This window comes from Bos javanicus, chromosome 7, assembly GCF_032452875.1.
Source record: "Bos javanicus breed banteng chromosome 7, ARS-OSU_banteng_1.0, whole genome shotgun sequence".
NCBI classification, from domain to species: Eukaryota; Metazoa; Chordata; class Mammalia; order Artiodactyla; family Bovidae; genus Bos; species Bos javanicus.
The window spans coordinates 40,987,542-41,015,091 of NC_083874.1; the positions used below are offsets into that span (position 1 = coordinate 40,987,542).

At 36.9% G+C, this 27,550-nt stretch overlaps 1 protein-coding gene across 1 annotated transcript; it reads left to right on the forward strand.

The window, feature by feature from the left end:
• Nucleotides 1-9,992: 9,992 nt before the first annotated feature.
• On the forward strand, nucleotides 9,993-18,861 carry LOC133252016 (olfactory receptor 2T8-like). Its single transcript, XM_061424771.1, has 2 exons — nucleotides 9,993-10,900; nucleotides 18,694-18,861. Exons 1-2 carry the CDS (start codon nucleotides 9,993-9,995, stop codon nucleotides 18,764-18,766), a joined length of 981 nt encoding a protein of 326 aa, XP_061280755.1. The 3' UTR covers nucleotides 18,767-18,861.
• The last annotated feature ends 8,689 nt before the right edge of the window (nucleotides 18,862-27,550 follow it).

Below are 27,550 nucleotides of genomic sequence, written 5' to 3' on the forward strand. Positions count from 1 at the left end.
CTTGGTTGCTCAGTCGTGTTTGACTCTTTGTGACCCCATGGACTGTAACCCATCAGGTTCCTCTGTCCTTGGGGAGTCTCCAGGGAAGAATACTGGAGTGGGTTGCCATGCCCTCCTCCAGGGGATTTTCAAAACCCAGGGATCGAACCCAGGTCTCTCACATCGTAGGCAGATTCTTTACCATCTGAGCCACTGGGGAAGCCCAAGAATACTGGAATGGGTATCCTATTCCTTTTCCAGGGTATCTTCCCAACCCAGGAATCGAACTGGGGTCTGCTGCATTGCAAACGGCTCTTTATCAGCTGAGCTATCAGGGAATCCAATTCCATTACATATATATGTCATATTTTCTTTATGTCTTTGTCTGCAGATTGGCACTTAGGTTACTTCTGTATCTTGGTTGTTTTAAGTAATATATATAATTCTGCTCTGAATATTTGGGTGCATCTATCTTTTGTATCTTTTTGAATTAGTGTTTCTGATTTCTTCAAATACATATGAAGGATTGAAACTTCTTTATACTACAGTAGTTCTAATTTTAGTTTTTTGAAGAAACCCCATACTGCTTTCCATAATGCATATACCAATCTAGATGAGCACCAACAGTGTACCAACAGTGTACAACAAGTTCCTTTTTCTCTACTTCTTTGCCAATATTTGTTATTTGTTGTCTTTTTTATGATAGCCATTCTGATAAGTGTGAGGTGACATTTCATTATGGCTTGCATTTCTCTGATAAATAGCAATGTTGTATATTTTTTCAAGTGCCTGTTGGAAATCTCTATGTCTTTGGGAAATAACCTATGAAGGTATTCTGTCCATAAAGCTTGTTTTTTTTTTTTTTTTTTTTTTGCTGTTGAGTTATATGAGCTGCTTATTTATTTTAGATAGTAACCCCTGGTGGATCACATAATTTGTAAATATTTTCTCCCATTTGTTAGGTTTTCTTTTCAGTTTGCCAATAGTTTCCTTTGCTGTGTGAAAGCTTTTAAGTTTAATTCAATCCTACTTATTTATTTTTGTTTCTGTTTACTTTTCCATAAAGGACAGATTCAAAAAATATTGCTGCAATACATGTCAAATAGTGTTCTGCCTATATTTCCTTCTAAGAGTTTTATGGTTTCCAGTCTTACATTTAAGTCTCTAATCCATTTGAGTTTATTTTTTATATGGAATTTGTATCATTCTTAAACATGACACTATTCAAATATTCACTGACATTGAAAGAATAAGTCACTCTATTTCAATTAGGAGCTTAGCTGGTGGTTCAGTGGTAAAAGATCTGCCTGCCAATGCAGGAGACTCAGGTTCGATCCCTGGGTCAGGAAGATACCCTGGAGAAGGAAATGGCTACCTATTCTAGTATTCTTGCCTGGGAAATTCCATGGAGACAGCAGCTTGGTGGGCTATAGTTCATGGGGTTGCAAGAGAGCTGGACATGACTCAGTGACTTTACAGCCAACAGCACATTCATTCAATGGAACATTGTATGTTAAATAAACTTTTAAAAGATGGTAGCTCCTCAAAAGTTATGCATGAATTTCCCAAATATAATTTTGGGAAAAGAAAAAAAAGTATTTGATCTATGATTGTTTTTGATCTGTGTTAGGAAAATCTAGGTTAAAATATCCAAAGTCAGCAGAAGGGTTACCTTTTAGATGGAATAACAGAGTTTTTGGTGATATTCAATGCTAACTAATCAGAAATCCCTGGAAACACATTTGTATTTGAAAATTTTGAGTTTATTTCTTGTTACAGTGAGAGAGAACATCCACCATGGGGGAAATGTAAGATATATGAATAGGGTGTCAGAAATAACTTATGCTTTCTGGATTTGTGTTAGGTGATTTTGGAAGGATTTAAGAAAAGGTGCTTTGCTCCTGATTGTCTCCTGTCAGGAAGACAATTTGTGTTTCAGTATCTTAAAAAAAAAAAAAAGAAACAAAAAACAGACAAACAAAAAAAACTATAGTATCTTTATAAAAGTTATCTGTAGTGAAGGCACCAATGCTAACACAGTAATAGGTTTTAAAAAAAAGTCTTAGCTATTCACATTAAGTAGGAAAATGACACAGTTGGTAACTTTTGTGGCTCGGACAATGTTCATGTTGTGCCTGTGATCAGATAGAATTTTGGTGTGGTCTTTTTTTGTTGTTGTTGCCTTGGTCTATCATAGTCACAGAATTGCTGTTTTTCATGTTGCAGTTAATAGTTTCCTATTGCTGTTATAAAAAATTACTAATATTATCTGTTATCTTATTCTTCAGGATGTCAGAAGTCTGAAATTATTTTCAGGGCTAAACTTAAGGAGATGACAGGCAACATTTCTCGTGAAAACTCTGGGAGGGAATAGTTTTCTTGTCTTTCCACCATTTGGATGCCTACTGCATTGCTTGGATGATGACCCACTTTCCCAATCTCCAAAGCTAGCAACATTGAATCTGAGTGCTCACACTGCCATTTCTCTGATTCTCACTTTTGCCTCACTTTTCTAGTTATAAAGATTCTAGTGATTTCTTCATGCCTACCTAGATAATCTAGGATAATTTGTTTATTTTAAAGTCAGCTGATTATTGCTTTTAATTTCATTTGTAGCCTTAACTTTGCCTTGCCATGTAACTTAACATACTAACAAATTGCAGAGATTAGAGTGTGGACATCATTAGGGGGCTGTGTTTATGCTAACTACATGGATGTCCACAAAATTGTTTATTTTAATAGAAGAACACCAAGGTCTGCTTTTAGCAACACCAAACCCTAACTAGTAATACTTAGCCAGTTCTGAACTTCAGGGTGTGAATTTCTCAGATGAAGACTATTGTATTTCTTTACCTACACCATTTGTATAATATTTAATGCTTGGATTTTAAAAGGGGCTAATTTATCTTATTGTTCTACTATACATTTTTTACTTTATTATATACATTTATATACTTCAATACAATTTAAAATGTATTACAACTCAGTAATTTAAGAAGTATAAGATTGCAATGATTTCAGTGAATTACAGGGTGTTTCCAGTTTATGTAATAGAAGAGTATTCCTTAGTCAAAATTATTTAATTATATTCATGTTAATAAACTTTTTGGCACAATGCAGAATACTCAGTAATTCCTCAAAAAAAAAATAAGTTTTTGAAACTTGATATTGATACTATTATTATTAATAAGTATTATTATTTTTTTTTATTTAAATTATATAGAATTACTAGCATTTGATTTATGCATGTACAGATATGTGTGTGTATATATATATTTTTCTCTTCTTTTACCCATTAATTATGTTTGTGGGTAAATATCTTTTTAAATATAAAATTTACATATACTTTTCTCTACTGGTTTGGAGAATCCTAGCAAAATCAATTAATGTGTTAAATCATCTCTTTTACTTCCCAATCACTTCTTACACAGAGTGGTTCAATCATAAGTTATTGAATTCTTATGTTTTGGTAATTAGCTCATCATTGTAATAATCTTCTAGATATAAGAAAGTATTTGTTGACAAGTGAAACATTCTTTTTATTCTTTTTTACAGTAACTTCTCTCAGTATTGAGGGCAAGATTGTTTGCTAGACTAGAGTGAAAGGAAAGAAGTCAGCCAACACTTTTTTATATATTAGTGCCTCATATTCATTTTATATATTAAACTCTACAAATAACATTGAGAGAGACATTATTACCCACTCCTTTTATAGATGATTAAATTTAATCTCAGAAAAATAATATAACTTAAATCATATAGGTAGAAAGATTCAAGAACAGAGAATTCAAAGAATGCCTTTGGGGATAAGATGTTTCTATAACACTCTGTCCTCTATGTAATTACTAGTATTTCCTGGCCAATGGGTTATTAGTGGAGTATAGGCTAAGGGGATTAGAGACATTCTTGGGTATGAGATAAGTACTTTCTGCATGTTATCTTATTTAATACCATTGTTGAGGGAATCTCACTTTCAAAATAGTCAAGTCTGATTTTAGTATTATGTGAGTGAACCATGACATTTTATCTAGAAATCAAATATTCTGAGACTGAAAATAATCTGCATAGAGGCAATAAATGGAGATAGCCCTTGGCCATCTGTATCTGCTAAATGTGTTCCCATTGTCATTTCCAGAGGCTGGAACTCAGGACTCCCTAAGGTTTTGCTTAGGGAGACCTAAGCTCCTGCATTTATTAAAATGGAATAAATTGGCAAGATTTAAGCAGTGATCCAGGGGCCAGAGCTATGAAGACTAGGCGTCATCTGCCCAGTGGCTGTTCCTGTGGTAGGTGAGTGCCAGGACTTTGAATGTATAAAACTTGGGGTAGTATTCTCTAGTGTGCTTGAGTATTTTATTTTTATAATTTTAACAAAGTATAATAATTCATAACATTTGAAAAGAGAGAAATTAAAGTATCTAAAATGAATTCAGCATCATAATTATTCCCTTTTACTTTCTGATAAAAATTTCAAATGTGAGTTTGCCTCTTTCAATTAACATGATATGAAAGACCATTCTGTTATATTGTAATTCACACTGCAATTTAATATTTCCATTATATGTATTTTCATTACACATTTTAAAACAACTTAAAAATCATTTTGTGTATACACGGCGTTTTTCATTTTCATTTGAGATATTTTAAAGAATGAAATCTAGAAAAAACATGTTATTAGCGGCTCCAAAGGATAAGGGTAGTTCTAAAATTCTCATTCAATATTGCCAAACTGCTATTAATGCTATAGAGATTTTAAATTTTACCCTACACATTTTTCAATATATTCCAATTGGTAATGCATATTATCAAAGGAAACAAATCCAACTTTTAATTTATAAAAATTATTATTTTTAATATGTGGATTTCTTTATAATGAAACTGTGCATTTTGTATGTGAATATTACATGAATTTATCAAATTGTAATTTTGCACAATATATAGAAGAGCTCTTTAGACTTGGAATTTGGTCAAGCTCCAACCCTATATCCTATTTGTTAGTATTCTTTCAGAAAAGTGATAGCTTTTTAGTACATAAAAACAGTAGTGACTACTTTTTATAAGAACTCACGCAACTTCCGTTAATCAAATTAAGCACTCTTTTACACTATTTTATACAAATCTTATTATGTAATTATGTATTTATTTTCAAAACAAAAATTTGAGACCCATTGGGTGTGCCTAAAGTCATGGAATTTGCAGCTACTAGAATACAAAATAGAAAGGTCTCTGTTTGAGGCATGGAACTACACACTTACCTCAATTTCTGCTGCTTGATTTGTGGATGACCTGGAATCTTCTGAGGGAGTTCTTTATTAATCTTTATGAAAGGACAGAAGTTTCTGTGTTTTCTTGGTTAAACTAACATTCTTATATATATATATATATTTCTTGTACTTAAGCAAATATTTTTATAAATTTGCTCCATTTCTCTGCAATGAGATTTATTTATTATTATTATTAATTTATTTATTTACTTTACAATATTGTATTGGTTTTGCCATACATCAACATGCATCTGCAATGGGTGTACATGTGTTCCCCATCCTGAACACCCCTCCCACCTCTCTCCCCATACCATCCCTCTGGGTTGAGATTTATTTGCTAGCAAAACTGATACTAGGAATTGCATAAATCCAGAGTCAATATGACCAATAGTTTTCATAATTTAACTAATTTATTAATTATTAATATATGAAAGTCGCTCAGTTGTGTCCAACTGGTTGACCCCATGGAATTCTCTAGGCCACAATACTGGAGTGGGTAGCCTTTCCCTTCCCCAGGGGATCTTCCCAACCCAGGAATCGAACCCAGGTTTCCCTCATTGCAGGAGGACTCTTTATCAGCTGAGCCACAAGGGAATCCCAAGTTCAGGGGTGCTGGCAAGGATATGGAACACAGGCAAGGCCTGATCCAGAGTTCCCATATTTATTTTCATAGGTTGATATGCCTCCAACAGGGCTTCCCCGATAGCCAGTTGATAAAGAATCTGCCTGCAATGCAGGAGACCCCAGTTGTATTCCTGTGTTGGGAAGATTTCCTGGAGAAAGGATAGGCTACCCACTCCAGTATTTTGGGGATTCCCTGATCCAGGAATTGAACCGCGGTCTCCTGCATTGCAAGCGGGTTCTTTACCAACTGAGTTATCGAGGAAGAATCCTTTGGGGTTCAGCTGGTAAAAAATCCACCTGTGGTACAGGTAGACCGGGGTTCGATCCCTGGGTTAGGAAAATCCCCTGGAGACAGTATTCTGGCCTGGAGAATTCTGAGGACTGAATAGTCCATGGGGTCCCAAATAGTCGGACTTTTACTTTTTTACTTTAATATAAGAAAAATAACCATGCAATCCAGCACATAAGTTTGAGAGTCTATTATTTTATTTTGTTGTTTACTCAAAGTATCCATCTTCTCACTATCAAGATTACAACTGGAACAAATAAATAAATAAATAAAATAAGGGACGTAATTTAGCATGGAAAATTAATTTCCAGAACGTGGATTCTGAACATATGTTGTTTTCTTTGCTACATGGTTTCTCCCCTTGATTTTCCATGGAAAAAACAATTTAGTCAAACTCTTTTTAAGTGTGGAATTCTAAAATTTTATTGTCTACTTCATTTAGCTATTGTGACATTTTATGAGAATGCGTATCAAGATGCATATCAAGATAGTACTTGAAATAATTTCTATGATTGTTATCCATATATGTCTGAGTTGTCACAACTGTAGCATGTTGATGTGAAATCAGAGTTGTTTCAGCTTTAAAATATATGGACAAATTGAAGAGAAATGCTGTACAAGAGTCAGAACAATTTATTTGACAAAAAGCATGTAACACAGCATCATAGATAGCCAAGCAGGGCAAAACTTTGCTAATTCTAGGGAAACCACATTAAAGTGCAGACAGAAATGAAACAGTGGATCAAAAAGGATTTTTAGACTTTATACAACCGGAAAACAAACAAGTGATTTTATACTGCTTTCAATGTGCAGAACAATAGCATAAATGTCTAGATATTCTACTGACTCTGAAATCTATCTTATTCTTTGAACTTTGTCAAATTACATGAAATAACATATAATAATATTTCACCTTTTTATCCTAGTGTTTTAAAATTTTTAAGAAGGAAATACATTATTTCATGTCTGATAAGTTCCATGACACATTAAAACTCTTACAGTAAAAGCATAAGATGGAGAAGGAAATGACAACCCACTCTGGTATTCTTGCTTGGAAAATCCTATGGACAGAGGAGCCTGGTGGGCTACAGTCCATTAGTTCACAGAGTTGGACACCACTTAGTGACTGAGCATGCAAACACAGAAGAAAGTGTTTCACAATTAGTAGTAACTGAAGAACTTATAGTCTTAGAATGACTAAACTTACTATGAAGATAGATATATAATTGTTCTGTGTTCAAAGAGTTCATAAACAGTGGATAGAATATAGAGTCCAACCCATAAAGATATTGTAAATACTATATCACCTAAACTGTTTCTAATTTAAAAAATGAGTTGAATTATATTATATGACAATTCTCAATTTCTGATTTTACTTACAAATTATTCTGGTGGAAAACATCTATTTATGGCTGGTATTAATAGCACCAATGTATTATTAAGGCTAATTTTTGTAGAGTTATTTTACTGTGCCATGCAGTTTATAATGCACTTACATATACTTGTTCTCCTAATTATCAAACAATCCTAAAAGAAATAGATAATATTTTTTCATATCATTTTTTCACATTAGAAAACTATTTTAACAGATGTCTATTTAAATTTCTAAAATTCATTCAACTACTCATCAGTGACATGGATGTTCAAACTCAAAAAGCCTACTTCTGAATTCATTACTTCTAGATCATAAAATTAAAGAGAAACATTTTATTGAATCATTCTATTGGATTAGGAAGACAAAGGCTGCTATAAGTTCTCTAATTTTTTTTTCCATTTTTCCCCATTCATTTATTTATTTTTTAACTTTCAAAATAGTTACTATTCTATTTTATTTTATTTTTTATTTTTATTTTTTATTTTATTCTATTTTATTACATATTCTATTTTTTAATTTTTTAAAGATATTTTATTTATTTTTTTATTTTTTTCATTTTTGTGGGAGAGGGAGAGGGTGGGATGATTTGGGAGAATGGCACTGAAACATGTATAATATCATATATGAAATGAGTTGCCAGTCCAGGTTCAATGCACAATACTGGATGTTTGGGGCTGGTGCACTGGGACGACCCAGAGGGATGGTACGGGGAGGGAGGAGGGAGGAGGGTTCAGGATGGGGAACACATGTACACCTGTGGCGGATTCATGTTGATATATAGCAAAACCAATACAATATTGTAAAGTTCTCTAATTTTTAATGTGTATTATTAGTGAGCAACATGGCTTTCTGAATTTTAGATTTCCTTTTGCTTAAATGTGAAACATGTAGGTATTTTACATGAGTTTTTATTTGGAAATATAAGACTGAATTAAATGTGTGAGGTTATCATAATGAATTGCTTAAAAGCTATTAGTTTAAAATAATTTATTCTTCAATTGTAAATCCATGCAAGACTTTCAAAATCATATTTAAAGGAACTCTTCATATGAAAAATATGTCAAAAGGCTTTTCTTAAGCATGAAGATTAGTTGTATAGTTGATAGTTTTCAATTTGAATAGAGACCAGAAGCAGAGCAAATTAAGATAGTGCTTGAAGACAGTCCAGTAACCTATGAATTTCCTGAGTCAGAAGTCCGGAAACTAAATCAATAAGGGTGTCGGTAACCTAAGGTCACAAAGAGTTGGATATGACTGAAGTGACTAAGCATGCAGCACCTACTTAAAGCTCACAAATATTTCCTAAGTGAATTTTGACATGATTTTGGATTTTTTTCATGTTATTTATGTATTCTGTAATTCAGTCTCTATCCCTTATTTGCACTGAATCTGGCTTGGATTAATTGGAGGAATTTTATATTGAGCTACACGTTATTCAGCAACTCCCTAAAGGTAGAGCCTTATCAATTCACATCATGTAATAAAAAATGAACTCTAAAAAATACATTTTGTAAGGATAATATATTTGATAAGCATAGATCAAACTGAAAAATAATACCAAACTTATTCCAAACATACATTCAAACAGTTTGCATATCAATAATGAATAGTTTTATACCAATAACATTCACACTATTATGGGCTGAGACAATCTACAAATGTAATCTAGCCCATTAATGTTAAATAAATAACATATAATATCTCAAATATACATAATATATAAACTTTAGTTCAAAATGATGTAACAAAAATTGTTAATAAGTTTATATAGGCTGAGGAAGATATTTACCATATAAGCAACAAATCAGAACAATGTACATAAAATACAGATAAGAAATTATTTAAATCTATAAGGAAAATTCAGACAACTCAATATTAATCATGGAAAAGAGATATTCACAGAAAACTTGCAAAAGTAATCTGATAGATTAATGAACAGTTCTGGCTCATTCATTACTAAGGAATTTGTAAATTAAAACATACTTTTTTTCTTTTTACTTTTCTATTATTGGCCATGATTATTGCAAATAACAATATCTAATAGTACCACATATAGAGGGATTTAAACAAAAATCAACAGCTGATAGGAGTGAAAAAGTTAGAGATTCAGTTACTCAGATACTCCATACTTATAAAATATACAAAAATAATAGAAATGTAATTGATATTATTATGTATGCATATATAATTTATTTGGATAAAAAATAATGTGTAATTACAAAGATATGGAGAATAGGATGCCAAGCCAAACATCTTCTGATGCAGTGAAAGAATTTAAGTCATAATTTTTCCTCCGAGTCTCATTTTTTTTCTGTGCCATCAAGTTTCAAAAGGAATAAAAAAAAAAAAAAAAGCTCAACATTCAGAAAACTAAAAAAAAAAAAAAAGGAAATGCTCAAGCTTCCTTTTAAGCAAGTATCATTTCCTAATTATTCATTGTCTTCTAGGAATAACTGAAGCCATGGAAAATACAAATGACACCACGGGAATAAACTTCATTCTTTTAGGGCTCCTTAACTACACACAAACCCATATATTTTTCTTTTCTGTGGTTCTCATGACCTTCCTCACCTCCCTGATGAGCAATATCTTCATGATCATGCTCATTCGCATGGATTCCCGGCTGTGCACACCGATGTACTTCCTGCTTAGCCAGCTCTCCCTCATGGACGTGATGCTGGTCCTCACTGTTGTTCCCAAAATGGTAGGCAACTACCTGATGCACATCAGGTCTATCTCTTCTGCTGGCTGTGGTGCCCAGATCTTCCTGTTTGTCACTCTGGAAGGGGGCGAGTGCTTTCTCTTAGCGGCCATGGCCTATGACCGCTATGTGGCCATATGTCATCCCCTGCGATACCCAATCCTCATGAATCAGAAGCTCTGCTTGCACATGACAGCCGGTTCCTGGCTTTTGGGAGGGGTGGATGGGCTGATGCAGGCTGGTGTCACCCTGAGCTTCCCTTACTGCCATTCTCGAGAAATCAACCACTTCTTTTGTGAGGCACCATCGCTTGTTTGCCTTGCCTGTACAGACACCATGATTTTTGAATTTTTCATGTACATCTGCTGCGTCCTGATGCTTTTGATCCCAGTGTCTTTCATTTTGGCTTCCTACGGTCTCATCCTGATCACTGTGCTCCGCATGCATTCTGCTGCAGCCAGGAAGAAAGCTTTTGCTACTTGTTCCTCCCACCTGGCTGTGGTGGGGTTTTTCTATGGCACCATCATATTTATCTACATGCGGCCCAAATCCTATCGTTCAGTGGCTCATGACAAAGTAGTCTCTGCCTTTTACACCATCTTCACACCTGTGTTGAACCCACTTATATACAGTGTGAGGAATAAAGAAGTCAAGGGGGCTTTGAGAATGTGGCTGGAGAAATATTTTCAGTGATCTCTACAGTAAGCATTACTGGCATAATGACATCACTCAGATTTAGGTTTTGTGTCAATTTGTTTTGTATCAATATACTTTGCTTTCATGTTCCCTGTTTGCATTAATTTAAAAAACATTATATAATTCATATTTGGTAAATTAATTAAAATGACATTTGTTCTGTGTTCATACTTTGTCATGATACTTTTTTCTGAACTTTGAACCTCAGCTATAAGAGTAAATGACAGAGGCATTCCATCATAAGATATGCTGGACACCAGCCATGTAATTTGCATTTTGGGGTGTGTTCTTTTGTGTGTATATAATGAAAATCATTAATTATGGTAGAGATGAATTATTTTTAAGGTAACTAATTGTTTAAAAAAACCAATTTATACCTTACTTCATGTAATTTTGATAAAATAAATTTCAAATGAATAATCAATATTAATATAAAATATGCACATATATGTATATATATATGAAAGTTGCAGGAAATATTCATCAAAATGTTTTCAAGGGAATTATTTCTCATGATTATATGATTAAAATATCTTTAGATATTTTAATTAAATTTTTAATTAGATAAACAGATTTAATTAGATTTTTAATTAGATAAACAGATTGGAATCCATACATTTAGATGTTGTCAAAATATGCAGGAATCATGGAGAAGCCAACATCTTTATCTGAAGACAGAAAAAGCACTATTAAAATACATGTGATTAAATTCATCAAAAAAATTAACACTGAAAATACACATAGGTTGTACACAGTTGTAATTGGAGCAAAAAATATCCAGGTATCTTACTTCACATGTTAAAGTGAAGAAAATCTACTTTTAGTTCAGTTCAGTTCAGTTGCTCAGTCGTGTCCGACTCTTTGCGACCCCATGAATTGCAGCACGCCAGGCCTCCCTGTCCATCACCAACTCCTGGAGTTCACTCAGACTCACGTCCATCGAGTCAGTGATGCCATCCAGCCATCTCATCCTCTGTCGTCCCCTTCTCCTCCTGCCCACAATCCCTCCCAGCATCAGAGTCTTTTCCAATGAGTCAACTCTTCACATGAGGTGGCCAAAATACAGGAGTTTCAGTTTTAGCATCATTCCTTCCAAAGAAATCCCAGGGCTCATCTTCAGAATGGACTGGTTGGATCTCCTTGCAGTCCAAGGACTCTCAAGAGTCTTCTCCAACACGGCAGTTCAAAAGCATCAATTCTTCAGCCCTCAGCTTTCTTCACAGTCCAACTCTCACATCCATACATGACCACTAGAAAAACCATAGGCTTGACTAGATGGACCTTTGTTGACAAAGTAATGTTTCTGCTTCTCAATATGCTATCTAGGTTGGTCATAACTTTCCTTCCAAGGGGTAAGCGTCTTTTAATTTCATGGCTGCAGTCACCATCTGCAGTGATTTTGGAGCCCAAAGAAAATAAAGTCTGACACTGTTTCCACTGTTTCCCCATCTATTTCCCATTAAGTGATGGGACCAGATGCCATGATCTTCGTTTTCTGAATGTTGAGTTTTAAGCCAACTTTTTCACTCTCCTCTTTCACCTTCATCAAGAGGCTTTTTAGTTCCTCTTCACTTTCTGCCATAAGGGTGGTGTCATCTGCATATCTGAGGTTATTGATATTTCTCCCAGCAAACTTGATTCCAGCTTGTGCCTCATCCAGCTCAGGGTTTCTCATGATGTACTCTGCATATAAGTTAAATAAGCAGGGTGAAAATATACAGACTTGACGTACTCCTTTTCCTATTTGGAACCAGTCTGTTGTTCCATGTCCAGTTCTAACTGTTGCTTCCTGACTTGCATACAGGTTTCTCAAGAGGCAGGTCAGGTGGTCTGGTATTCCCATCTCTTTCAGAATTTTCCACAGTTTATTGTGATCCACACAGTCAAAGGATTTGGCATAGTCAATAAAGCAGAAATAGATGTTTTTCTGGAACACTCTTGCTTTTTCGATGATCCAGCAGATGGTGGCAATTTGGTCTCTGGTTCCTCTGCCTTTTCTTCCTTGTTTTTTTTTTTTTTTGCTATCCTCTCTTATTTCTTTCTTTTTCTTTTTTTAAATTTATTTTATTTTTTAACTTTACAATATTGTATTGATTTTGCCATATATCAACATGACTCCGCCACAGGTATACACGTCCTCTGCCTTTTCTAAAACGATTTTGAACATCTGGAAGTTCAGAGTTCATGTATTGCTGAAGCCTGGCTTGGAGAATTTTGAGCATTAATTTACTAGCGTGTGAGATGAGTGCAATTGTGCAGTAGTTTGAGCATTGTTTGGCATTGCTTTTCTTTGGGATTGGAATGAAAACTGACCTTTTCCAGTCCTGGGGCCACTGCTGAGTTTTCCAAATTTGCTGGCATATTGAGTACAGCACTTTCACAGCATCATCTTTCAGGATTTGAAATAGCTCAACTGGAATCAACTGAAACTAGCTTTGTTCGTAGTGATGCTTTCTAAGGCCCACTTGACTTCACATTCCAGGATGTCTGGCTCTAGGTGAGTGATCACACCATCATGATTATCTGGGTCGTGAAGATCTTTTTTGTACAGTTCTTCTGTGTATTCTGGCCACCTCTTCTTAATATCTTCTTCTGTTAGGTCCATACCATTTCTGTCCTTTATCAAGCCCATCTTTGCATGAAATATTCCCTTGGTATCTCTAATTTTCTTGAAGAGATCTCTAGTCTTTCCCATTCTGTTTTTTTCCTCTATTTCTTTGCATTGATCGCTGAAGAAGGCTTTCTTATCTCTTTTTGCTATTCTTTGGAATTCTGCATTCAGATGTTTATATCTTTCCTTTTCTCCTTTGCTTTTCACTTATCTTCTTTTCACAGCTATTTGTAAGGCCTCCTCAGACAGTCATTTTGCTTTTTTCATTTCTTTTTCTTGGGGATGGTCTTGATCCCTGTCTCCTGTACAATGTCATGAACCTCAGTCCATAGTTCATCAGGCACTTTATCTATCAGATCTCGGCCCATAAATCTATTTCTCACTTCCACTGTATAATCATAAGGGATTTGATTTAGGTCATACCTGAATGGTCTAGTGGTTTTCCCTACTTTCTTCAATTTAAGTCTGAATTTGGCAATAAGGAGTTTATGGTCTGAGCCACAGTCAGCTCCTGGTCTTGTTTTTGCTGACTGTATAGAGCTTCTCCATATTTGGCTGCAAAGAATATAATCAATCTGATTTTGGTGTTGACCATCTGGTGATGTCCATGTGTAGAATCTTCTCTTGTGTTGTTGGAAGAGGGTGTTTGCTATGACCAGTGCATTTTCTTGGCAAAACTTTATTAGTCTTTGCCCTGCTTCATTCCGTATTCCAAGGCCAAATTTGCCTGTTACTCCAGGTGTTTCTTGACTTCCTACTTTTGCATTCCAGTCCCCTATAATGAAAAGGACATCTTTTTTGGGTGTTAGTTTTAAAAGGTCTTATAGGTCTTCATAGAACCGTTCAACTTCATCTTCTTCAGCATTACTTGTTGGGCCATAGACTTGGATTACTGTGATATTGAATGGTTTGTCTTGGAAACGAACAGAGATCATTCTGTTGTTTTTGAGACTGCATCCAAGTACTGCATTTTGGACTCTTTCGTTGACCATAATGGCTACTCCATTTCTTCTGAGGGATTCCTGCCCACAGTAGTAGATATAACGGTCATCTGATTTAAATTCACCCATTCCAGTCCATTTTAGTTCGCTGATTCCTAGAATGTTGACATTCACTCTTGACATCTTTTGTTTGACCACTTCCAATTTGCCTTGATTCATGGACCTGACATTCCAGGTTCTTTTGCAATAATGCTCTTATAGCATTGGGCCTTGCTTCTATCACCAGCCATATCCACAACTGGGTATTGTTTTTGCTTTGGCACCATCCCTTCATTCTTTCTGTAGTTATTTCTCCACTGATCTCCAGTAGCATATTGGGCACCTACTGACCTGGGGAGTTCCTCTTCAGTATCCTATCATTTTGCCTTTTCATACTGTTCATGGGGTTCTCAAGGCAAGAATACTGAAGTGGTTTGCCATTCCCTCTCCATTGGACCACATTCTGTCAGACCTCTCCACCATGACCTGCTGGTCTTGGGTGGCCCCTTGGGCATGGCTTAGTTGGCAGGAGTGGGTGGAGCCGTGCCTGGGCACGCGGAGCCTAGTGGGGAGTGTAGAGTGGCTGGAGCTCTGGGCTCACCATGTCCACCAACTTCACTGTGGTGCCTGTGGAGGTGCAATCGGACTGCGGCCAGGAGGAGGCGGCAGAGCCGAACAAGGCGCCAGGTCCGCCCAAGGGCGGCAAGCCCAAATGCCCGAGCCTGATGCAGGCGGCTGTGACCGGTGCACTTAGTGTGGCCGAGAGGAGCTATCCCACGTCCGAGGTCGGGGAAGAAGCCAGGAGGACCCCATGACGGAGGGGAGGTGGCCAAGAGGCGTTACCCCATGTCCGAGGTCAGAGGCAGTGGCCGAGAGTCCAGGCTGTGACGGCACAGGAACAGCCGAGAGGAGCTACCCCACGTCCGAGGCCAGGGGAGGTGGCCCGGAGGACTTACCCAATGCCTGAGGCCAGGGGCCGCGGCCGGGAAGAGGAACCGCACCTCCAAGGAGTGGTGGCTGCGCGGGCACAGGAGGGCCTAGAGGTGCTATTCCGGGTTCAAGATCAGAAGGGGAGGCAGTGAGGAGATACCCCTCGTCCAAGGTAAGGAGCAGCGGCTGCACTTTGCTGGAGCAGCCGTGAAGAGATACCCCACGTCCAAGGTAAGAGAAACCCAAGTAAGATGGTAGGTGTTGCAAGAGGGCATTAGAGGGCAGACACACTGAAACCATACTCACAGAAAACTAGTCAATCTAATCACACTAGGATGACAGCCTTGTCTAACTCAATGAAGATCTACTTTATATGAACTGTTTTACAAATTTAAGAAAATCATATTTGATCACAAGAAAAAATCTTAGGACTAAAGATTTTACCTCTTTTGAATAACTGAAGGGAGTGAATCTAATTGTACTGAAGAAGGATGGAAGGGAGGAAGGAAAGAAAGAAGGAAGAAATGTGGGAGAGAGGGGAGAAGGTAAGAAAGAAGGAAAGATTTATATTGTACATATTTTGATTTGAACAGATTATCACTTTAGAAATGAAGAGTCAAAAGAGTCTCTTCCCAAAAATTCTTAAATATGAATTTTACTAACTTATTTTTATTGAAATATAGTTGATTTACAACCTTATATTAGTTTCAAATATTCAGCATGTGACTCAGTATTTGTACAGACTATACTCCATTAAAAATTACTAGAAGATAATGGCTATATTTCCTTTGCTATACTGTATATCCTTGTTGTTTATCTATTCTACAGATAGTAGTCTGTATCTCTTAATTCCATACAACTATGTTGCCACTCCCACTCTCTCTGTCCTCACTGGTAACCACTAGTTTATTTTCTTTATCTGTTGAGTCTATTTCTGCTTTGCTATGTACATTCATTTGTATTAATTTTTACATTTCATATAAGAGATATCATATAGCATTTGTCTTTCTCTGTCTGATTTACTTCACTTAGCATAATGCCCTCCAAATCTATCCATGTTGCTGTAAATGGCAGTATTTCATCATTTTTTATGGCTGAGTAATATTTCATTGCACATACATACCACTATTTTATCCATTTGTCTGTTGATGGATACTTGGGTTGCTTCCATATCTTGACTATTGTAAATAGTACTGCTATGAACATTGGGTTCATTTATTTTTTTGAATTAGTGTTTTCATTTTTGAGGAGTATATAACCAGGAGTAGAATTGCTGCATCATATGATAGTTCTAGTTTTAGGTTTTTGAGGAACTTCTATGCTGTTTTCCAAAATGGCTATTCCAATTTTCATCCTCACTAACTGTGTACAAGCTTACTTTTTTCACTTTCTGGCCAACATTGGTCATTTGTAGACTTTTTTTTTTTTTTTGTGAGAGCCGCTTTGACAAGTGTGCGATGATGCCTTATTTCTCTGATTTACATTCTTTTAATAATTAATGATGTTGAGCAACTTTATTGTGCCTGTTAGCTATCTCTATGTCTTTCTTGGAAAACTAAATTTCTCTGTACATTTTTTGATTGTGGTACTTTTTTTTTTATATTGAGTTATATGAACAACTTGCATATTTTAGATATTAAACTTTTGTTGGTTATATCTTTTGAGAATATCTTTTTCCCTTTCTGCAAGTTATCCTTTTATTTGGTAGATTTTTGTTCTGCTATAGAAAACCTTTTAAATACAGTTAGGTCTTATTTGTTATTTTTTTGCTAGGACTTTCCAGGTGGTTCAATGGTAAAGAATAAGCTTACAATGCAGAAGACTTGGGTTCAACTCCAGGGTCAGGAAGATCCCCTGGAGAAGGAAATGGCAACCTACCCCAGTATTCTTGCCTGGGAAATCACATGGACAGAGGAACTGGACAAGCTTTAGACAAGTCTTTAGAGTTGCAAAGGAGTTGGATATGATTTAGTGACTAAACAGCTAAGAGATAGGTCTAAAAATATTGCCTACCATACATTTAAAAGATTCTTCTGCTTATGTTTTCTTCTAGGAGTATTATGTTTTTAGTTCTTCCATTTAGGTATTGAACCTAATTTCAATTTATTTTTGTATATAGTGTGAGGAAATGTTCTAGTCTTATTGATTTACATGTAGCTTTCCAGTTTTCTCAGCACCACTTATTAAAAAGACTGTCTTTTCTTGAATTTTAACACCTTCTACATGATCTGCCCAATCTCTTTCATTTATTATCCCACATTAACTCAAAACACCAAGTCAATAGGTATTCAAGAACAAACAAAAGAGAGAGAGAGGAAAAAAAGCTCTTCCATAGCCTCAATAATTATGACTTTCTTCTAATAGAATTTCAGATATTTGAAGCTGAAATGCTAAAATAAAATATAACATTCAATCATCATTATCTCTATTGAATTTAATAAATTAAATAGTAATAAAAATAGAAAAAGGAGTATGTCAAGGCTGTATATTGTCACCCTGCTTATTTAACTTATAAGCAGAGTACAAAAAAGATCTTCATGACCCAGATAATAACGATGGTGTGATCACTGACCTAGAGCCAGACATCCTGGAATGTGATGTCAAGTGGGCCTTAGGAAGCATCACTACCAACAAAGCTATTGGAGGTGATGGAATTCCAGTTGAACTATTCCAAATCGTGAAAGATAATGCTGTGAAAGTGCTGCACTCACTATGCCAGCAAATTTGGAACTCTGCAGTGTCCACAGGACTGGAAAAGGTCAGTTTTCATTCCAATCCCAAAGAAAGGCAATGCCAAACAATGCTCAAACTACTGCACAATTGCACTCATCCCACATGCTAGTAAAGTAATGCTCAAAATTCTCCAAGCCAGGCTTCAGCAATACATGAACCGTGAACTTCCTGATGTTCAAGCTGGTTTTAGAAAAGGCAGAGGAACCAGAGATCAAATTGCAGACATCCGCTGGATCATCAAAAAAGCAAGAGAGTTCCAGAAAATCATCTATCTCTGCTCTATTGATTATGCCAAAGCCTTTGACTGTGTGGATCACAATAAACTGTGGAAAATTCTGAAAGAGATGGGAATACCAGACCACCTGATATGCCTCTTGAGAAATCTGTATGCAGGTCAGGAAGTGCCGAGGTCCAGCCCCGGCTGCTCCAGGGTATTCTAAGGGGAGACAGCGTCGGCAACTATTTATTTATTTATTCATCAAAGATATAAAGAATAATAGAATGAAGATAGCTCAGTAGGAAAATTCAGTGGAGAAAAGAAGCTGAGTAGCTTGGTTTACGCTGAAAATCAATATAACCCGTGACACCAGGTTAGCTCTGACCATGGAGGCTGCAGGCGCCCTCTCGAATAGTGGAAGGTGCCCCACCTTAGACACCTTCTCGAGTGGGTCTTAGAAGCCCAGGCAAATAAATGGTTGCAGAGGATATCCGTGCTCCAGATGGAGACTCAGCTGGAAATTGAGGGGAAGAATGACATGGGGAGACCAAGCTTTGGTGAGCAAAGCCCATAGCTTTATTTTCAACAGGGGCTTATATACCCTAAGTTACACATAGAGGATAATAGGGGATGCAAAGTCAGTAGTCTTTGATCCTTATCAAAAACCAGGGTTTCTTTCCTGCAAATTTATCGTATACAAATGGTTTGGGCGATTTACATCATCTTCTGGCCAGAAGGCTTATTAACATTTTATGACTCTTGACAAAGACTTATCAACAAAGATTTATTTTCCCTAAGAGTAATTATTTTAAGGTTTGGCACCATCTTCCAAAGACAAAATTGCATTCCTATAGGGCGGATGTGTAATGGGTTTACAACAAAGGAAAGAATTTATTACCTTAAGGGTCTAAAGTTACTAACACCAAGGCCACTACTTATTTTTTCTACATACCAACTATATTAGTTAATACACATTCAAGGATACAATTTAGGGGATGTGAAAACTTGGCAACAAGCATTGGTTCATCAATGAAATCTTTTACTAGTTTTATTCTGACAGTTTCTAACTCTCTGAGAGGCTCTAAGCTATTTGAATATCTTAAGCTTCCCATGCCTCTCCAGGCTGGGAGACTTTAAACAATCGTATGCATAGCTGTAGGAGTCCTGGTAAACTTGTCAGGTGAGTTAGAGAGCTATCTGAGGGGTTTGGATTTAAACACTCCTAATTGCCCAGGAACTTTATTAATTGGAGCTGTAAGTTAACTCTTTGACAGAGAGAGCAAGATGGTGGTAGGGGACAGCCCTCAGTAAAGTCAGAGGTGAGAGCACAAAGCAATAAAGTAGGCAGAGTCTGTTTTTTTGCGGGTAGATGATCGAGAATATCCAGGGGGACTCCTGAGGCTCGATCCCGCCTTTGCGTATGCCGAGCCTCCTTCCTCATGACCTTTGTCACGAGTGGAATGTCTCTAGCCGGCTCCTGGCATCGAAGCAACAGTTAGAACTGGACATGGAACAACAGACTGGTTCCAAATAGGAAAAGGAGTATGCCAAGGCTGTATATTGTCACCCTGCTTATTTAACTTCTATGCAGAGTACATCATGAGAAACGCTGGACTGGAAGAAACACAAGCTGGAATCAAGATTGCCGGGAGAAATATCAATCACCTCAGATATGCAGATGACACTACCTTTATGGCAGAAAGTGAAGAGGAACTAAAAAGCCTCTTGATGAAGGTGAAAGTGGAGAGTGAAAAAGTTAGCTTAAAACTCAACATTCAGAAAACGAAGATCATGGCATCTGGTCCCATCACTTCATGGGAAATAGATGGGAAACAGTGGAAACAGTGTCAGATTTTATTTTGGGGGCTCCAAAATCACTGCAGATGGTGACTGCAGCCATGAAATTAAAAGACGCTTACCCCTTGGAAGGAAAGTTATGACCAACCTAGATAGCATATTCAAAAGCAGAGCCATTACTTTTCCAACAAAGGTTCGTCTAGTCAAGGCTATGATTTTTCTTGTGGTCATGTATGGATGTGAGAGTTGGACTGTGAAGAAGACTGAGCGCCGAAGAGTTGATGCTTTTGAACTGTGGTGTTGGGGAAGACTCTTGAGAGTCCTTGGACTGCAAGGAGATCCAACCAGTCCATTCTGAAGGAGATCATCCTTGGGATTTCTTTAGAAGGAATGATGCTAAAGCTGAAACTCCAATACTTTGACCACCTCATGTGAAGAGTTGACTCATTGGAAAAGACTCTGATGCTGGGAGGGATTGGGGGCAGGAGGAGAAGGGGACAACAGAGGATGAGATGGCTGGATGGCATCACTGACTTGATGGACATGAGTCTGGGTGAACTCCGGGAGTTGGTGATGGACAAGGAGGCCTGGCGTGCTGCTATTTGTGGGGTCACAAAGAGTTAGACACGACTGAGTGACTGAATTGAACTGAAGAGTATATCATGAGAAACGCTGGGCTGAAGGAGCACAAGCTGGAATCAAGATTGCTGAGAGAGATAACAATAACCTCAGATATGCAGATGATACCATCGTTATGGGAGAAAGTGAAAAGGAACTAAAAAGCCTCTTGATGAAAGTGAAAGAGGACAGTGAAAAAGTTGGCTTAAAGCTCAACATTCAGAAAATTAAGATCATGGCATCTGGTCACATCACTTCATGGGAAATACATGGGGAAACAGTGGAGACACTGTCAGTTTTTATTTTTGGGGGTTCCAAAATCAATGCAGAATGTGATTGCAGCCATGAAATTAAAAGACGCTTACTCCTTGGAAGGAAAGCTGTGACCAACATAGATAGCATATTAAAAGGCAGAGCCATTCTTTGCCAACAAAGGTCTGTCTGATCAAGGCTATGTTTTTCCAGGGGTCATGTATGGATGTGAGAGTTGGACTATGAAGAAAGCTGAGCACCGAAGAATTGATGCTTTTTAACTGTAGTGTTGGAGAAGACTTTTGAGAGTCCCTTGGACTGCAAGGAGATCCAACCAGTCCATTCTGAAGATCAGTCCTGGATGTTCATTGGAAGGACTGATGCTGAAACTCTAATACTTTGGCCACCTCATGCGAAGAGTTGACTCATTGGAAAAGACCCTGATGCTGGGAGGGATTGTGGGCAGGGGGAGAAGGGGCCAAGATGATGAGATGGCTGGATGGCATCACCAACTCTATGGACATGAGTTTGAGTGAACTCCGGGAGTTGGTGATGGACAGGGAGGCCTGGCGTGCTATGATTCATGGGGTCACAGAGAGTCAGACATGACTGAGTGACTGAACTGAACTGAAAACTAGATAATACTCTGTCAGTGTATATCTTCAGACAGAAGTCCTCAACATAATTCATTCTAAATATATATAGCATAGGAATTGATACTATATTCTCAGACATGGAAAATTATATGATGTCAGCTTCAGTTATTTGAAAATTATTTATGAAGTGGTACATGAGTGGTACACAGATTACAGATTATGGATTTATGAATATGCACCAATAAATGCTTACATATATTTATGGGGGTACTCAGGTGCTCAGTCATGTCTGACTCTTTGTGACCTCATGGACTGTAGCCTACCAGGCTTCTCTGTCCATAGAATTTTTTTCAGCAAGAATACTGAAACAGGTTGCCATTTCCTCCTCTGGGGGATTTTTCTGACCCAGGGATTGAACTCACATCTTCTATGTCTCCTTCATTAGCAAGCAAGTTCTTTACCACTGCACCATGTTGGAAGACCACATATATGTATATACAAATTATATATGTAAATTATTGATGTATGCATATCATAATACATAATCCAATATGTGACTATTTTATACATATATATATATATATATAACTATATATATGCTCTATGCTCATTTATATAAGATATATAAATTTTTATGTTTTTGCATATATTAATAATGTAATCCACTCCAGTACTCTTGCCTGGAAAATCCCATGGACGGAGGAGCCTGGTGGGCTGCAGTCCATGGGGTCTCAAAGAGTAGAACACGACTGAGTGACTTCACTTTCACTTTTCACTTTCATGCATTGGAGAAGGAAATGGCAGCCCACTCCAGTGTTCTTGCCTGGAGAATCCCAGGGACAGGGGAGCCTGGTGGGCTACCGTCTATGGGGTCGCACAGGGTCGGACACGACTGAAGTGACTTAGCAGCAGCAGCAGCAATAATATAATACATTTATCTATGGACTTCCTAGGTGGCTCAGTGGTAAAGGATCTGCCAATGGAGGATATACAGGAGACACAGGTGTGTCTTTAGACTATACTACAAAGCTACAGTCATCAAGACAGTATGGTACTGGCACAAAAATAGAAATATAGACCAATGAAATAAGATAGAAAGGCCGGAGATAAACCCAAACACATATTGACACCTTGACTTTGATAAAGGGGGCAAAAATATACAATGGGGCAAAGACAGTCTCTTCAATAAGTGCTGCTGGGAAAACTGGGCAGCTATGTGTAAAGAATGAAATTAGAACACTTTTTAACACCCTATACAAAGATAAATTCAAAATGGATTAAAAACCTAAGTGTAAGACCAGAAACTATCAAATTCTTTAGGCAAACATAGGCAAAACACTCTATGATATAAAGCACAGCAAGATTTTCTGTGATCCACCTCCTAGACTAATGGAAATAAAAGAAGAAATAAGCAAGTGGGACCTAGTTAAACTTTAAGGTTTTTGCACAGCAAAGGGAACTATAAGGTGAAAAAGCAACCCTCAGAATTAAAGAAAATAATAGCAAATTAAACAACTGATAAAGGTTAATTTCCAAATTTAGAAGCAGCTCATAAAACTGAATACCAGAAAAACAAATAACCTAATAAAAAAGTGGGGAAAAGACCTAAACATACATTTCTTAAAAGAAGATATACAAATGGCTAATAAACACATGAAAAGATACCCAGCATCTCTCATTATTAGAGAAATGCAAATCAAAACTACAATGAGATATCACCTCACACTGGTCAGAATGGCCATTATCAAAAAGTCTACAAACAATAAATGCTGGAAAGCATGTGGAGAAAAGAGAACACTCTTGCACTGTTGGTGGGAATGTAAATTGATACAGCCACTATGGAAGACAGTATGGAGATTCCTTAAAAACCTAGGAATAAAACCACCCTATGACCCAGCAATCCCACCACTAGTCATATACCCTGAGGAAATCAAAGTTGAAAAAGACACATGTACCCCTTGTTCATTGTAGCACTATTTATAATAGCTAGAACATGGAAGCAACCTAGGTGTCCATTGACAGATGAATGGGTATAGAAGTTGTGGTACATATACACAATGGAATATTACTCAGCTGTAAAAAGGAACACATTTGAGTCAGTTCTAACGAGGTGGATGAACCTAAAGCTTATTATACAGAGTGAAGTAAGTCAGAATAAGAAAAACAAATACTGTGAACCATGAACTTCCAGATGTTCAAGCTGGTTTTAGAAAAAGCAGAGGAACCAGAAATCAAATTGCCAACATCAACTGGATCATTGAAAAAGCAAGAGAGTTCCAGAAAAACATCTATTTCTGCTTTATTGACTATGCCAAAGCCTTTGACTGTGTGGATCACAATAAACTGTGGAAAATTCTGAAAGAGATGGGAATACCAGACCATCGGACCTGCCTCTTGAGAAACCTGTATGCAGGTCAGGAAGCAACAGTTAGAACTGGACATGGAACAACAGACTGGTTCCAAATAGGAAAAAGAGTATGTCAAGGCTGTATATTGTCACCCTGGTTATTTAACTTATATGCAGAGTACATCATGAGAAACCCTGGACTGGAAGAAGCACAAGCTGGAATCAAGACTGCTGGGAAAAATATCAATAACCTCAGATATGCAGATGACACTACCTTTATGGCAGAAAGTGAAGAACTAAAGAGCCTTTTGATTAAAGTGAAAGAGGAGAGTGAAAAAGTTGGCTTAAGCTCAACATTCATAAAACTAAGATCATGGGATCAGGTCCCATCACTTCAATTTAAATAGATGGGGAAACCATGGAAACAGTGGTTGACTTTATATTGGGGGGCTCCAAAATCATTGCAGATGGTGATTGCAGCCATGAAATTAAAAGGCGCTTGCTCCTTGGAAGAAAAGTTATGACCAGCCTAGACAGCATATTAAAAAGCAAAGATATTACCTTTGCCAACAAAAGTCCATCTAGTCAAGGCTATGGTTTTTCTAGTAGTCATATATAGATGTGAGAGTTGGACTATAAAGAAAGCTGAGTGCAGAAGAATTGATGCTTTTGAACTGTGGTGTTGGAGAAGACTCTCCAAACTATCCATAGGAGAACAAATACCAACAAACTATCATCTAAGCATATTGTATCTAAATGACAGAGAGATAAGGATAACAGAAACGTTTTGAAAGCTGACAGACAGAGACTAAAACCAAAACAAGCAAAAAATTTATCATCAGGAGAACAAGGATAAACATTTTGGTGTATTTACTATCAGAAAGCATTAAAGTAAGAAAGAAGAGAAATATCTTAAATGGTGACATAAAAATAATCCATCTAGAGTAAGAACTTTCTTAGACAAATAAAAAGGTTGAGAGGGAGGAAATGGGAATAATGTGTCACAAGTAATCTTCACTACAAATGAAGCACGTGTTATTTGACAATGGATCTATATAATTGTAAATTATGTAGTTTGCTACTGAGTTGACTTAGATAGCTATAAATTATAAGGAACAATTAGAAAGCTTTTAAGTTTGCTTCATATGTAAGAGAGAGATTAAAAAAATAAAATTATATAACCAAAAATATTATATATATATATATTTCTATTTATTTATTTATTTTTTACTTTACAATATTGTATTGGTTTTGCCATACCTCAACATGAATCTGCCACGGGTGTACACGTGTTCCCAATCCTGAACCCCCCTCCCACCTCCCTCCCCATACCATCCCTCTGGGTCATCCCAGTGCACCAGCCCCAAGCTTCTTGTATCCTGCATCAAACCTGGACTGGCGATTCATTTCTTATATGATATTATACATATTTTAATGCCATTCTCCAAAATCATCCCCCCACTCCCTCTCCCACAGAGTCCAAAATACTGTTCTATACATCTGTGTCTCTTTTGCTGTCTCGTATACAGGGTTATCATTACCATCTTTCTAAATTCCATATATATGCGTTAGTATACTGTATTGGTATTTTTCTTTCTGGCTTACTTCACTCTGTATAATAGGCTCCAGTTTCATCTACCTCATTAGAACTGATTCAAATGTATTCTTTTTAATGGCTGAGTAATAATCCATTGTGTATATGTACCATGCCTTTCTTATCCATTCATCTGCTGATGGACATTTGGTTGCTTCCATGTCCTGGCTATTATAAACAGTGCTGTGATGAACATTGAGGTACACGTGTCTCTTTCAATTCTGGTTTCCTCAGTGTGTATGCCCAGCAGTGGGATTGCTGGGTCGTATGGCAGTTCTATTTCCAGTTTTTTAAGGAATCTCCACACTGTTCTCCATAGTGGCTGTACTAGTTCGCATTGCCACCAACAGTGTAAGAGGGTTCCTTTTCTCCATATCCTCTCCAGCATTTATTGCTTGTAGACTTTTGGATCGCAGCCATTCTGACTGGCGAGAAATGGTAGCTCATTGTGGTTTTGATTTGCATTTCTCTGATAATGAGTGATGTTGAGCATCTTTTCGTGTGTTTGTTAGCCATCTGTATGTCTTCTTTGGAGAAATGTCTATTTAGTTCTTTGGCCCATGTTTAGATTGGGTCGTTTATTTTTCTGGAATTGAGCTGCAGGAGTTGCTTGAATATTTTTGAGATTAGTTGTTTGTCAGTTGCTTCGTTTGCTATTATTTTCTCCCATTCTGAAGGCTGTCTTTTCACCTTGCTTATAGTTTCTTGCGAAGAGTTAACTCATTGGAAAAGACTCTGATGCTGGGAGGGATTGGGGGCAGGAGGAGAAGGGGACGACAGAGGATGAGATGGCTGGATGGCATCATTGACTTGATGGACGTGAGTCTGAGTGAACTCTGGGAGTTGGTGATGGACAGGGAGGCCTGGCGTGCTGCAATTCATGGGGTTGCAAAGAGTTGGACTGATCTGAGCGACTGATCTGACCTGATAGTTTCTTTTGTTGTGCAGAAGCTTTTAATTTTAATTAGATCCCGTTTGTTTATTTTTGCTAATATTTGCAATATTCTGGGAGGTGGGTCATAGAGGATACTGCTGTGATTTATGTCAGAGAGTGTTTTGCCTATGTTCTCCTCGAAGAGTTTTACAGTTTCTGGTCTTATGTTTAGGTCTTTAATCCATTTTGAGTTTATTTTTGTGTATGGTGTTAGAAAGTGTTCTATTTTCATTCTTTTACAAGTGATTGACCAGTTTTCCCAGCACCACTTGTTAAAGAGATTGTCTTTTCTCCATTATATATTCTTGCCTCCTTTGTCAAAGATAAGGTGTCCATATGTGCGTGGGTTTATCTCTGGGCTTTCTATTTTGTTCCATTGATCTATATTTATGTCTTTGTGCCAGTACCATACTGTCTTGATGACTGTGGCTTTGTAGTAAAGCCTGAAGGCAGGCAGGTTGATTCCTCCAGTTCCATTCTTCTTTCTCAAGATTGCTTTGGCTATTCGAGGTTTTTTGTATTTCCATACAAATTGTGAAATTATTTGTTCTAGCTCTGTGAAAAATACTGTTGGTAGATTGATAGGGATTGCATTGAATCTATACATTGCTTTGGGTAGTATACTCATTTTCACTATATTGATTCTTCTGATCCATGAACATGGTATATTTCTCCATCTATTAGTGTCCTCTTTGATTTCTTTCATCAGTGTTTTATAGTTTTCTATATATAGGTCTTTAGTTTCTTTAGGTAGATATATTCCTAAGTATTTTATTCTTTCCGTTGCAATGGTGAATGGAATTGTTTCCTTAATTTCTCTATTTCTCATTATTTGTGTACAGGAATGCAAGGGATTTCTGTGTGTTGATTTTATATCCTGCAACTTTACTATATTCATTGATTAGCTCTAGTAATTTTCTGGTGGAGTCTTTAGGGTTTTCTATGTAGAGGATCATGTCATCTGCAAACAGTGAAAGTTTTACTTCTTCTTTTCCAATTTGGATTCCTTTTAT

Excerpts from the sequence above, each read along its gene's own strand:
- LOC133252016 (XM_061424771.1), top strand. The coding sequence starts at position 9,993 with ATGGAAAATACAAATGACACCACGGGAATAAACTTCATTCTTTTAGGG. Across the intron at positions 10,901-18,693 it reads GTCAAGGGGGCTTTGAGAAT|CTCAGTAGGAAAATTCAGTG; the intron begins GTGGCTGGAGAA and ends GAATGAAGATAG.